At 45.8% G+C, this 14,694-nt stretch overlaps 1 protein-coding gene across 1 annotated transcript in view; it reads right to left on the reverse strand.

The window, feature by feature from the left end:
• Positions 1–3,473, reverse strand: part of fbln7 (fibulin 7) — a 50,250-nt gene extending 46,777 nt beyond the window's left edge. The window contains exon 1 of the mRNA XM_078213647.1: positions 3,399–3,473. Coding sequence (XP_078069773.1) covers positions 3,399–3,473 — 75 coding nt within the window. The remainder of the gene's footprint in view (positions 1–3,398) is intronic.
• Between the last annotated feature and the right edge of the window lie 11,221 nt (positions 3,474–14,694).

Raw genomic sequence — 14,694 nt, forward strand, 5'->3', positions numbered from 1 at the left:
GTGTGCTGTACTATAGCAGTATGCTGTACTATAGCAGTGTGCTGTACTATAGCAGTGTGCTGTACTATAGCAGTGTGCTGTACTATAGCAGTGTGCTGTACTATAGCAGTATGCTGTGCTATAGCAGTGTGCTGTGCTATAGCAGTGTGCTGTACTATCGCAGTGTGCTGTACTATAGCAGTGTGCTGTACTATAGCAGTGTGCTGTGCTATAGCAGTGTGCTGTGCTATAGCAGTGTGCTGTACTATAGCAGTGTGCTGTACTATAGCAGTGTGCTGTGCTATAGCAATGTGCTGTACTATAGCAGTGTGCTGTACTATAGCAGTGTGCTGTACTATAGCAGTGTGCTGTGCTATAGCAGTGTGTTGTACTATCGCAGTGTGCTGTACTATAGCAGTGTGCTGTGCTATAGCAGTGTGCTGTGCTATAGCAGTGTGCTGTACTATAGCAGTGTGCTGTGCTATAGCAGTGTGCTGTACTATAGCAGTGTGCTGTACTATAGCAGTGTGCTGTACTATAGCAGTGTGCTGTACTATAGCAGTGTGCTGTGCTATAGCAGTGTGCTGTACTATAGCAGTGTGCTGTGCTATAGCAGTGTGTTGTACTATCGCAGTGTGCTGTACTATAGCAGTGTGCTGTGCTATAGCAGTGTGCTGTGCTATAGCAGTGTGCTGTACTATCGCAGTGTGCTGTACTATAGCAGTGTGCTGTACTATAGCAGTGTGCTGTGCTATAGCAGTGTGCTGTACTATAGCAGTGTGCTGTGCTATAGCAGTGTGCTGTGCTAAAGCAGTGTACTGTACTATAGCAATGTGCTGTGCTATAGCAGTGTGCTGTACTAAAGCAGTGTGCTGTGCTATAGCAGTGTGCTGTACTGTGGCAGTGTGCTGTACTATCGCAGTGTGCTGTACTATAGCAGTGTGCTGTACTATCGCAGTGTGCTGTACTATAGCAGTGTGCTGTACTATAGCAGTGTGCTGTGCTATAGCAGTGTGCTGTACTATCGCAGTGTGCTGTACTATAGCAGTGTGCTGTACTATAGCAGTGTGCTGTGCTATAGCAGTGTGCTGTACTATCGCAGTGTGCTGTACTATAGCAGTGTGCTGTACTATAGCAGTGTGCTGTGCTATAGCAGTGCGCTGTGCTATAGCAGTGTGCTGTACTATCGCAGTGTGCTGTACTATAGCAGTGTGCTGTGCTATAGCAGTGTGCTGTGCTATAGCAGTGTGCTGTGCTATAGCAGTGTGCTGTACTAAAGCAGTGTGCTGTGCTATAGCAGTGTGCTGTACTAAAGCACTGTGCTGTGCTATAGCAGTGTGCTGTACTAAAGCAGTGTGCTGTGCTATAGCAGTGTGCTGTACTAAAGCAGTGTGCTGTGCTATAGCAGTGTGCTGTACTGTGGCAGTGTGCTGTGTAAAATACTTCCCCCGCATATCTGTATTGAACCTTGACTTGATACCTTAACTTGAACTTATGACTCCTTGTGTTTGTCATTTCTGACCTGGGAAAAAGCTTCCAACTGTTCACCCTATCTATGCCCTTCATAATTTTATAAACTTCTATTAGGTCGCCCCTCAACCTCTGTCTTTCCAGGGAGAACAACCCTAGTTTACTCAATCTCACCTCATAGCTAATGCCCTCCATACCAGGCAACATCCTGGTAAACCTTTTCTGCACTCTCTCTAACGCCTCCACGTCCTTCTGGTAGTGCGGCGACCAGAATTGGACGCAGTATTCCAAATGTGGCCTAACCAATGTTCGAGATAACTGCAACATCATATGTCAACTTTTATACTCTATGCCCTGTCCAATAAAGGCAAACATGCCATATGCCTTCTTCACCACCTTTTCCACCTGTGCTGCCACCTTTAAGGATCTGTGGACTTGCACACCCAGATCCCTCTGTGTGTCTATACTCCTGATGGTTCTGCCATTTATTGTATAGCTCCCCCCCTTACATTAGATCACCAAAATGCATCACTTCGCATTTATCCGGATTAAATTCCATCTGCCATTTCTCCGCCCAATTTTCCAGCCTATCTATATCCTGCTGTATTCTCTGACAATGTTCATCACTATCCGCAACTCCAGCAATCTTTGTGTCATCCGCAAACTTACTAATCAGACCAGCTACATCTTCTTCCAAATCATTTATATATATCACAAACAGCAGAGGTCCCAGTATAGAGCCCTGCGGAACACCACTAGTCACAGACCTCCAATCAGAAAAAGACCCCTCCACTGCTACCCTCTGTCTTCTATGGCCAACACAGTAAGAAGTTTAACAACACCAGGTTAAAGTCCAACAGGTTTATTTGGTAGCAAAAGCCACACAAGCTTTCGGAGCTGCAAGCTGTGTGGCTGTGTGGCTTTTGCTACCAAATAAACCTGTTGGACTTTAACCCGATGTTGTGAAACTTCTTACTGCGTTTACCCCAGTCCAACGCCGGCATCTCCACATCATGACTTCTATGGCCAAGCCAGTTCTGTACCCATCTAGCTAGTTCACCTTTGATCCCGTGAGATTTAACATTTTGCACCAGCCTGCCATGAGGGACCTTGTCAAACGCTTTACTAAAATCCATGTAGACGACATCCACATCCCTTCCCTCGTCAATCATTTTTGTCACCTCCTCAAAAAACTCAACCAAATTTGTGAGGCATGACCTCCCTCGTACAAAACCATGTCGTCTATCGCTAATGAGACTATTCAGTTCTAAATGTGTATAGATCCTATCTCTAAGAATCTTCTCCAACAATTTCCCTACCATGGACGTCAAGCTCACTGGCCTATAATTACCCGGGTTACCCTTGGTACCCTTCTTAAACTGTACTATAGCAGTGTGCTGTGTTATAGGAACTGTGCTGTTCTGCAGCTGTTCACTCTTTTGCATCTTTTGTTTGTAGTCCAACTTAAAGAACTAACGCACACTTGCCTCTTCGTTTGGTATGTTTTGATGACATCTGCCAACTCCTTTCTGAAAGTCACAAGTATCTGTGTGAAGTGATTTGTCGCACAGCTATCAATCCCAGCCGCGTTTAAATCCGCCAGCTTTGACCAGCACCTCAGTGGCCACCACATAATAACAGCTGCAAGGAATGCTGAATACCTGCCTGTTGTATAAAACCATCGAGCACACATTAGCCGAGCAGTGCTTGCAGCTCCCTCTCCATTGAGTAGAACTGTTTAGATTCGCTCACCTGAAATTTGTGTATTACCACATCAATGCCATTTTCCTTTGAACAAGTTTGTGGCAACGCCTGGAATCCAGGGGGACCCCTGGATTCCCTCTGCCCCTTGCAATGATTCACTTTACAATTTACTCGCGCTTTTTAAAAGACAAACTCCCCCCTCATTCTACCCCTGCACACGAGTGAAGACTAAAGATACAACTTGCCTGCGCAGCCTGGGATGGGTGGATGCAGGAGAGAAGCAGGTACAGAAAAAGACTGTGCTGAATCCCAGGAACCATAATCGCCTCTGCTCCCTCACTCCCGGGGAATTCCTGCAGGGATCAGTCCAGTCCTGACACCAGGAGAAAAGCCCTGGCTCTCACCGGCAGGTGCATTCACATCTGGATGTCTCACTCCTCCGGTCGGATGGGGCACCGGCTCCTTTTTCCACACTCCCTCCGGATCCACAAGCTTGTTGCTGGGTTTGAGAGGCTGGGCTGCTCCCTCTTGGGTTGTGTGGTCTGGGTGAAGGGCTGCTGTGCTCTCAGGTTCCTGCCAGGATGATATTGTCCCGCCCCTTTAAGGAGATGGTGGGGTTTTAGACATAAAAAGTTTGCCCCAACTAAGGCAGCAAATCGCGGTTTCAACGTTGCATTCCTGCAGTGACAAGCGTTACATTTCAGCGCGCTCGCACAAGCAATCTTCAAGTAGGGACTGATTTACAAGTTTGCATATGTGCTGCACAAGGCAATGCTTCGTGCGATTGCAGCATATTGGGAAGGTCTTGTGGATTAGTACAACGGACCATGTTGCTCTAAAATGTCAGAATTGAGCCCCGCATACTGAGGCTGTTAATCAATAAAAGTTGCATAATTCGTCGGCATTAAAACATTATTAAGTGATACCAGATTCTCTAAGTCAACTGAGGTGAGAAAGACTATTTTTCAACTTTAGACGTGAAACCCTATCAAAGTGCAAACTTCTCCGTGGTTATCTTTTCTATTCTTTTATATCTTTTATATAGGGTAGCACGGTGGCTCAGTGGTTAGCACTGCTGTCTCACAAAGCCAGGGACCCAGGTTCGATTCCAGCCTCGGGTCACTGTCTGTGTGGAGTTCGCACATTCTCCGCGTGTCTGTGTGGGTTTCCCCCGGGTGCTCCGGTTTCCTCCCACAGTCCAAAGATGTGTGGGTTAGGTTGATTGACCACACTAGTCAGGGGGGACTAGCAAGGTAAATATGTGGGGTTACGGGGAGGGATTGTGGTCGGTGCAGACTCGATGGGCCGAATGGCCTCCTCCTGCACTGTAGGGATTCTATGATTCAAATTAATATGCAATTATGAGAAATAATAATGTCACTAAATATATAATACACCTTAACACATGCAAAGTACTTGATGAAGAATAGAATTCGCTTCCTAAATGTTTACACAGCAAGGTTCCACAATCGCAAGGTTCCACAATCCGCCAATGAGATTAAATTAAACTTAAAGGTTTTTTTTGGTCAAAGGGAACAGTTAAGACATTACCAACCCTTTTCAACTTGGGGTCAGGGGAGGTGGGGTGGTTTAGTCTGTTATCTATTCCAAAGACTGAAAACATTGGGTGGGATTTTCCGGCCCCGCTCAAGCGAGACCGGAAATTCCCACCTGAGGTCAACAGACATTTTCATTGTCCGCCTCTCACCCGCTCCGATTCCGTGATGGGTGAGTTAGTAGAATTCCGGCGTAGTGTCTGTTTTTAAGAACTTACTAGAGTGCTTGGCCAAGAGCCAGCGTGGAGAAAATGGGCTGAATGGCCCCCTTCTCATAGAAATCATAGAAACCCTACAGTGCAGGAAGAGGCCATTCGGCCCATCAAGTCTGCACCGACCACAATCCCACCCAGACCCTACCCCCATATCCCTACATATTTTTACCCGCTAATCCCTCTAACCTACACATCTCAGGACACTAAGGGGCAATTCTCTGCCATAAGCGAATTCTTCTCTATCCAAAGATGTGTGGGTTAGGTGGATTGGCTATGCTATTTTGCCCCTTAGCGTCAGGGGGACTAGCAGGGTAAGCAGACTAGCATGGGGTTGTGGGGATAGGGCCTGGGTGGGATTGTGGTCGGTGCAGACTCGATGGGCCAAATAGCCTCCTTCTGCACTGTAGGATTCTACGATAATAACTCAAAGCTGTAAAGCAGGATACTATTTAAATGGGAGAAGACAGCTCAATGCTGCAGGCCAGAGGAATCTGGTTTCCTTCTATGTGAATCACAAAATGTTAGCTTGCAGTCATAGCAAGTAATTAGGAAGGAAAATGGAATGTTGGCCTTTATTGAATATAAGTGTAGGGAAGTCTTGTTACAATTGTACAGGACATTGATAAAACCACATTTGAGAGTACTGTGTATGGTTTTGATCTCCTTATTTAAGATTATATACTTTCATTGAAAGCAGTTCAGAAAAGATTCACGATGTTGGTTCTTGGGGTGGAAATGTTGTCTTATGAGGAAAGATTGAACAGGTTAGGCCTATACTCATTGTAGTTTAGAAGAATGAGAGGTGACCTTATTGAAGCATAATAGAATTCTGAGGGACCTTGACAAACTGAGATGATGTTTCCCCTCATGGGTGAATCTAGAACTAGAGAACATTGGTGTCCTCGTGCATCAGTCGCTGAAAGTAAGCACGCAGGTACAACAGGCAGTCAAGAATGCAAATGGTATGTTGGCCTTCACAGCGGGAGGATTTGAGTATGGAGATAGGGATGTTTTGCTGCAATTATAACGGGCGTTGGTGAGGTCACACCAAGAGCATTGTGTGCCATTTTGGTGTCCTTACCTGAGGAAGATATCCTTGCTATAGAGGGAGTGCAGCAAAGATTTACCAGGCTGATTTCTGGGATGGCAGGTCTATCATATGAGGAGAGACTAAGTCGGTTAGGATTATATTCATTGATATTTAGAAGAGTGAGACGGGATCTCATAGAAACTTATAAAATTCTAACAGGATTAGTCAGGATAGATTCAGAAAGAATGTTGAGGGTGTCCAGAACTAGGAGTTATAGTTTGAGGATAAGGAGTAAACCTTTTTAGAACTGAGGTGAGGAGAAATTTCTTCACCCAGAGGGTGGTGAATGTGTGGAATTCACTACCACAGAAAGTAGTTGTGGCTAAAACATTGGGTGATTTCAGGAAGGAATTAGATATAGCTCTTGGGGCAAAGGGATCAAGGGATATCGGAAGGGGGAAGGGGGGATCACGATATTGATGATCAGCCATGATTATATTGAATGGCGGAGCAGGCTCGAAGGGCCGAATGGCCTACTCCTGCTTCTAGATTCTATGTTTCTCGAACACTGTTTCAAAGTAAGGGGTCTTCCATTGAAGGGAGAGGTGAGGAGGATTTTCTTCTGAGGCTCATTGGTCATTGTAATTCTCTACCCAGGCAGCAATGGAGGCTGGGTCATTGAACAGAATCTAGGGTGAGTTAGACAGATGTTTGGTCTACAAAGGAGTCCAGAGAATGGGGAACAGGCAGGAAAATGGAGTTAAGGTCACAATCAGATCAACCATATCATAGAGCTTAGTGTTGTCTGCACATTTGGAGATATTGCAATCAATTCCTTCGTCCAAATCATTAATGTATATTGTGAATAGCTGGGGTCCCAGCACTGAACTCTGCGGTACCCCACTAGCCACTGCCTGCCATCCTGAAAAGGACCCGTTTATTCCCAATCTCTGCTTGCCGTTTGCCAACCAGTTCTCTGTCCACATCAATATATTACCCCCAATACCATGAGCTTTAATTTTGCTCACTAATCTCTTGTGTCGGATCTTGTCAAAAGCCTTTCGAAAGCCCAGATACACAATATCCACTGGTTCACCCTTGTCCACTCTACAGGTCACATCCTCAAAAAATTCCAGAGGATTTATCACGCACAATTTTCCTTTAGTGAATCCATGCTGACTTGGATCAATCCTGTCACCACTTTCCAAATGCTCACATCTCTCAGAAATACCTTGAATACCTGAGGGCACGGTGGCACAGTGGTTAGCACTGCTGCCTCACAGCGCCAGGGCCCTGGGTTCAATTCCAACCTTGGGTCACTGTCTGTGTTGAGTCTGCATGTTCTCCCCGTGTCTGAGTGGGTTTCCTCCGGGTGCTCCGGTTTCCTCCCACAGTCAAAAGATGAGCGGGTTTTATGGATTGGCCATTTTAAATTGCCCTTTAATGTCTAAAGATGTGTAGGTTAGGTGGATTAGCCATGGTAAATGTGTGGGGTTACAGGGATAGGGTGGGAGAGCTGGCCTGGGTAGGATATTCAGCCAGAGAGTCGGTACAGACTCAATTGGCCAAATGACCTTCTTCTGCACTGTAGGGATTCTATAATTCACAAACAATATATTGGAGGCTTAGCAGCTTCATCGTGCCTAGTGACACAGGAGGCAATAAAGTTATGCTTATGTTTATTCTTATGGCTAGTTTTTCCTGGAATAAGTTATTAGCCTGTTGCCAGTTGCTATACTCTGCATCAAGTGTGTCTGACCAGGAGATTCTCCTGCTTTTACTGCCTGAAAGGTTTTATAGGCTGATAATCAACCCTTTTGGCCACATGATGACCACACCTTCTGTGGCCATCAAACACTGGCGTAGGACAGCAACGCAGAGTTCCCTCTCAAGGGTAGAGACACTAACCACTGGGCCACAATATCTTTCCTAACAATGTATTACTTTGGAAAATAGATTACTCTGGTGGTCAGTGAATTACTCTGGCGGGCAGTGAATTACTCTGGCGGGCAGTGAATTACTCTGGCGGGCAGTGAATTACTCTGGCCGGCAGTGAATTACCCTGGCGGACAGTGAATTACTCTTGCGGACAGTGAATTACTCTGGCAGACAGTGAATTACTCTGGCAGACAGTGAATTACTCTGGCAGACAGTGAATTACTCTGGCGGGCAGTGAATTACTCTGGCGGGCAGTGAATTACTCTGGCGGGCAGTGAATTACTCTGGCCGGCAGTGAATTACCCTGGCGGACAGTGAATTACTCTTGCGGACAGTGAATTACTCTGGCAGACAGTGAATTACTCTGGCAGACAGTGAATTACTCTGGCAGACAGTGAATTACTCTGGCAGACAGTGAATTACTCTGGCAGACAGTGAATTACTCTGGCGGACAGTGAATTACTCTGGCGGGCAGTGAATTACTCTGGCCGGCAGTGAATTACTCTGGCAGACAGTGAATTACTCTTGCGGACAGTGAATTACTCTGGCGGGCAGTGAATTACCCTGGTGTGCAGTGGTGTTCTCTGGCAGGCAGTGAATTACTCTGGCAGGCAGTGAATTATTCTGGCGGGCAGTGAATTACCCTGGTGTGCAGTGGTGTTCTCTGGCAGGCAGTGAATTACTCTGGCAGGCAGTGAATTATTCTGGCGGGCAGTGAATTACCCTGGTGTGCAGTGGTGTTCTCTGGCAGGCAGTGAATTACTCTGGCGGGCAGTGAATTACTCTGGCGGGCAGTGAATTATTCTGGCGGGCAGTGAATTACCCTGGTGTGCAGTGATGTTCTCTGGCAGGCAGTGAATTACTCTGGCGGGTGGTGAATTACTCTGGCGGGCAGTGAATTACCCTGGTGTGCAGTGATGTTCTCTGGCAGGCAGTGAATTACTCTGGCGGGTGGTGAATTACTCTGGCGGGCAGTGAATTACCCTGGTGTGCAGTGATGTTCTCTGGCAGGCAGTGAATTATTCTGGCGGACAGTGAATTACGCTGGCGGACAGTGAATCTATTTTGTGTACAGGAAGATCCCAAAAGCAGCAGCGAGTTGAATAACGCGGTAATCAAATTGTGGAAATGTTGGTTGAAGAATCAATACCGTTCCTCTATACAGGAAAAGCTCCCTTTTCTTCCAGTAAAGGAGCTTTTAATAATCATTCGAAAAGCAGATTGGGCATCAGGTTTAATGTCTTATTTGAAGACCAGGATGATAGGTTCACAAATAGATTTCCATTCATGACAGCAGCAAAGCAGAGTGATGGAATTTCAGCTTCCACAGTTCTTTGTAGAACTGATAACCTTAGCACAGTATTCATCGAGAAGGTGGGAGTGGTAGGGATGAGGATCTACAGATAGCACAACTTACTTAAGTCCCAGATTAATTACATAGTATAGATATATAGAAACAGGCCATTCGGCCCAGACAGTCTATGCTGGTATTAATGCTCATCTTGAACTCCCATCTTTCCTCATCAAATCTATCTTTGCAGCCATTTTATTTTTTTATGAATTCCCTATGGATTTCTTGGCAATGATTTTATATTGCAAGGCTCTGGTTATGCATTGCCCCATAAGAAGAACTGTTCTCTCCATATCCACTCCATCAAAAACTTTTCACCCACTCCTTGTATTGAGAGCTAAGAGATCCAGTCTATCAATCCCATCCCGGCACATACACCTGCGCCTTTCTGCTACCATCATTATAAATCTTCTCTACACTCTCTTCAGTGCCTCTGCATCCTTTTCATATTTGATTTGATTTGATTTATTATTGTCACATGTATTAACATAGTGAAAAGTATTGTTTCTTGCGCGCTATACAGACAAAGCATACCGTTCACAGAGGAGAGAGTGTAGAATATAGCGTCACAGTCATAGCTAGGGTGTAGAGAAAGAGCAACTTAGTGCGAGGTAGGTCCATTCAAAAGTCTAAATGGCAGCAGGGAAGAAGCTGTTCTTGACTCGGTTGGTACGTGAGCTCAGACTTTTGTATCTTTTTCCCGACAGAAGGTGGAAGAGAGAACGTCTGGGGTGCATGGGGTCCTTAATTGTGCTGGCTGCTTTTCTGAGGCAGTGGGAAGTGTAGACAGTGTCAATGGATGGGAGGCTGGTTTGAGTGATGGATTGGGCTACATTCACGACCTTTTGTAGTTCCTTGCGGTCTTGGGCAGAGCAGGAGCCATACCAAGTTGTGATACAACCAGAAAGAATGCTTTCCATGGTGCATCTGTAAAGGTTGGTGAGAGTAATAGCTGACATGCCAAATTTCCTTAGACTTCTGAGAAAGTAGAGGCGTTGGTTGGCTTTCTTAACTATAGCGTCCGCGTGGAGGTACCAGGACAGGTTATTGGTAATCTGGATAGCTAAAAACTTGAAGCTTTCGACCATTTCTACTTCGCCCCTGTTGATGTAGACAGGGTAAGAAGTTTAACAACACCAGGTTAAAGTCCAACAGGTTTATTTGGTAGCAAAAGCCACACAAGCTTTCGGAGCTTCAAGCCCCTTCTTCAGGTGAGTGGGAATTCTGTTCACAAACAGGGCATATAAAGACACAAACTCAATTTACATGAATAATGGTTGGAATGCAGGGGCATGTTCTCCACTGCGCTTCCTGAAGTCAATGACAATCGCCTTCATTTTGTTGACATTGAGGGAGAGATTATTATCTAATTTGGCAACCAGCAACGCAGCACTTTGTGGTCAAGCCAAGGTTTTTTAAAAATTCATTCATGGGACATGGACATCACTGGCTGGCCAGCATTTATTGTCCATCCCAAATTGCCCGAAGGTAGTTAAAAGTCAACTGCATTGCTGTGACTCTGGAGTCACCTGTAGGCCAGACTGCTCCCACACTCTCCTTTATGTTGAAATCCAGTGAGCAATCCATTCTGCCACTTGTCCCCTGACTCCACATTCTCAGACCTTAATCATTCGTCCATTCTGGGGCACCCATTCTGGGAGGAGTTCTTCAGCCACAGGAAGTATTCACAAAGGAGAGGGACATGTTGACTGGTAGTGTTTCAGAGAGATGTGTTGACCCGTTAGAAAAAATCTCAATTACAAGGGAGGAAGTGTTAGGTTTTTAGGAAACATTAAGACAGACAAATCCCCAGGGCCAGATGGCATCTATCCGAGATTCCTCAGGGAGGTGAGAGATGCAATTGCTGGGCCTCTAACAGAAATCTTTGTCTCTTCATTGGACACAGGTGAGGTCCCAGAGGATTGGAGGATAGCAAGTGTGGTCCCGTTATTTAAGAAGGGTAGCAAGGATAACCTGGGTAATTATAGGCCGGTGAGCTTGACGTCCGTGGTAGGGAAATTGTTGGAGAAGATTCTTAGAGATAGGATATATGCACATTTAGAACTGAATAATCTCATTAGCGATAGACAGCATGGTTTTGTACGAGGGAGGTCATGCCTCACAGATTTGGTTGAGCTTTTTGAGGACGTGACAAAAACGATTGACGAAGGAAGGGCCGTGGATGTCGTCTATATGGATTTTAGTAAAGCGTTTTACAAGGTCCCTCATGGCAGGCTGGTGCAAAAGGTTAAATCTCACGGGATAAAAGGTGAGCTATTTAGATGGGTGGAGAACTGGCTTAGCCATAGAAGACAGAGGGTAGCAGTGGAGGGGTCTTTTTCCGGTTGGAGGTCTGTGACTAGTGGTGTTCCGCAGGGCTCTGTACTGGGACCTCTGCTGTTTGTGATATATATAAATGATTTAGAGGAAGATGTAGCTGGTGTGATCAGTAAGTTTGCGGACGACACGAAGATTGCTGGAGTTGTGGTTCGTGATGAACATTGTCAGAGAATACAGCAGGATATAGATAGGCTGGAACATTGGGCGGGGAAATGGCAGATGGAATTTAATCCAGATACATGCGAAGTGATGCATTTCGGTAGATCTAATGTAAGGGAGAGCTACACAATAAATGGCAGAACCAGCAGGAGTATAGACACAGAGGGACCTGGATGTACAAGTCCACAGATCCTTAAAGGTGGCAGCACAGGTGGAGAGGGTGGTCAAGAAGGCATATGGCATGCTTGCCTTTATTGGACGGGGCATAGAATATAAAAGTTGGCATATGATGTTGCAGCTGTATAGAACGATGGTTAGGCCACATTTGGAATACTGCGTCCAGTTCTGGTCGCCACACTACCAGAAGGACGTGGAGGCTTTGGAGAGAGTACAGAGAAGGTTTACCAGGATGTTGCCTGGTATGGAGGGTCTTAGCTATGAGGAGAGATTAGGTAAACTGGGGTTGTTCCCCCTGGAAAGACGGAGGATGAGGGGCGACCTAATAGAGGTGTATAAAATTATGAAGGGCATAGATAGAATGAACAGTGGGAAGCTTTTTCCCAGGTCAGAGGTGACGAACACAAGGGGTCACGGGTTCAAGGTGAGGGGGGCAAGGTTCAACACAGATGTCAGGGGGCTGTATTTTACTCAGAGGGTGGTGGGGGCCTGGAATGCACTGCCAAGCAAGGTGATTGAGGCAGACACACTGGGATCGATTAAGACTTATCTAGATAACCACATGAACAGACTGGGAATAGAGGGATACAAAAGAATGGTCTAGTGGGCACATGAGCGGCACAGGCTTGGAGGGCCGAAGGGCCTGTTCCTGGCTGTATTGTTCTTCCTCTTCTTTGAAGTGGGCAAGTAAGGACAACGCGGGTCAGGATTTTCTCTGCTATGGACAATAGGGATCATTTCAACTTGATAGCTTCCACAGCACTGTCAGTTATAAAAGTCTCATTCCTTGTCAGGAGGGGTGGAGGGGTCAATTTCTTTTTCCTCCCAAAAATGTAGGATGAGTGTCGGGAGTCTTGATGTGAGCATAAGTCCATCACCTTTGAAGACCTCAGGTGGAATATTTTCAGGACCAGTTTCTCTCATTTTTCACCTGTTTTGATTGCTTGTTGCAGCTCCGTCATTGATGGCAGTTCACCTTGGATGGGGGGGGGGAGAGGGATAGCCCGACAGTGTCAGCTGCCACTGTGGATTCACAGTAGAGGAGTTGTTGACAATGTTCTTTCCAGCTTTAACAGGTGGCATTGTCATCCTTCCGAACAGAGAAAAAGATCATCCTGAGTGTGACAGGGATGTTGTTCGAGCAAAACCAAATATTCAGGCAAAACCCCTGCAGAATAAATTCCGATGGACTGGACGCTGCGTCCAGATGGCTGAAAAGTGTCTTCCCCATCAGCTCCTGGTTTCCCAACTCTTAAAGCTTCCTTAAACCTTAAGGCAGGGAAGAAGCTCAAGCTTCTTCCCGGCTGCTGTCAGACTTTTGAATGGACTTATCTTACCTTGATCTTTCTCTACACCCGAGCTATGACTGTAACAGTACATTCTGCACTCTCTCCTTTCCTTCTTTATGAACAGTATGCTTTGTCTGTGTAGCACGCAAGAAGCAATACTTTTCACTGTATGTTAATACATGTGACAATAATAAATCAAATCAAATCAAGTAAATGGCCAATGCGCCACACGAGGACAAAAGAAACTGCATCAAAGATATCCCCAAGTTCTCTTTGAAGCAAGCCGACATTGAGGTGAATGACTGGGAAGAACTTGCGACCAATCAGTCAAAATAGCAATTTGTTTATCAAACTGCATCACACTTTGAGTCACCATGCATCACAACTTGGTATGGCTCCTGCTCTGCCCAAGACCACAAGAAACTACAAAGAGTTGTGAACGTAGCCCAGTCCGTCACACAAACCAGCCTCCTATCCATCGACTCCGTCTTAGGGTGGTGAATGTCTGGAACGTGCTGCCCGGGAAAGTGCTGGGAGCAGGTACGATAGTGGTATTTAAGGGGCATCGAGATGAATACATGAATAGGATGGGAATGGAAGGATACGGACCCCATAAGTGCATACGGTTTTAGTTTAGGCAGGCACCATGATCGGCGCAGGCTTGGAGGGCTGAAGGGCCTGTTCCTGTGCTGTACTGTTCTTTGTACACTTCCCACTGCCTCGCAAAAGCAACCAGCATAATTAAGGACCCCACGCATCCTGGACATTCGCTCTTCCACCTTCTTCCATTGTGAAAAAGATACAAAAGTTTGAGGTCACTTACTAACCGACTCAAGAACAGCTTCAGACTTTTGAATGGACCTATCTCGCATTAGGTTGATCTTTCTCTACACCGTGGCTATGACTGTAACACAACATTCTGCACTCTCTCCTTTCCTTCTCCCCTATGTACTTTATGAACAATATATTTTGTTTGCATAGCACAGAAGAAACCATACTTTTCACTGTATCCCAATACATGTGACAATAATAAATCAAATCAAATCAAACCATGCCTTAACGAGGCAGAGATGTGGCACAGAAGGAAAGGAAGCAATTTTTTCTCTTCAGATCCCACTACCTTGTGAGAAATCAGGTTTCATATGGCCCAAGATCCGTACGGCTAGAAATGGCCAGTTCAGTCAAAGACCCATCGCTGAAACTCAGGACCCCGAGTGGACGTCATCCTCAAATCGATGAGGCACCTTATCTTACAACATAGGTTACCCATCCATAGCTAACCATGAGCCATAGTGGGTGAACTGACTGCCAGGCAGGTCTATAATGCTCACATTTCAACTGAGAGAAGATGGATGACTCGGTTAAAGATGGTTTAAGCCAGTAGAGAGACAGGGAAAATGGGGAGGGAGGAAAGAGAATGGTTAAATAATAAATGTGATAATGATGAGGTGGCACAGTGATTAGTGCCAGGGACCCAGGTGGCCTC

The sequence above is a fragment of the Mustelus asterias genome, chromosome 5 (genome assembly GCF_964213995.1).
Source record: "Mustelus asterias chromosome 5, sMusAst1.hap1.1, whole genome shotgun sequence".
In the NCBI taxonomy this organism is placed as follows: domain Eukaryota; kingdom Metazoa; phylum Chordata; class Chondrichthyes; order Carcharhiniformes; family Triakidae; genus Mustelus; species Mustelus asterias.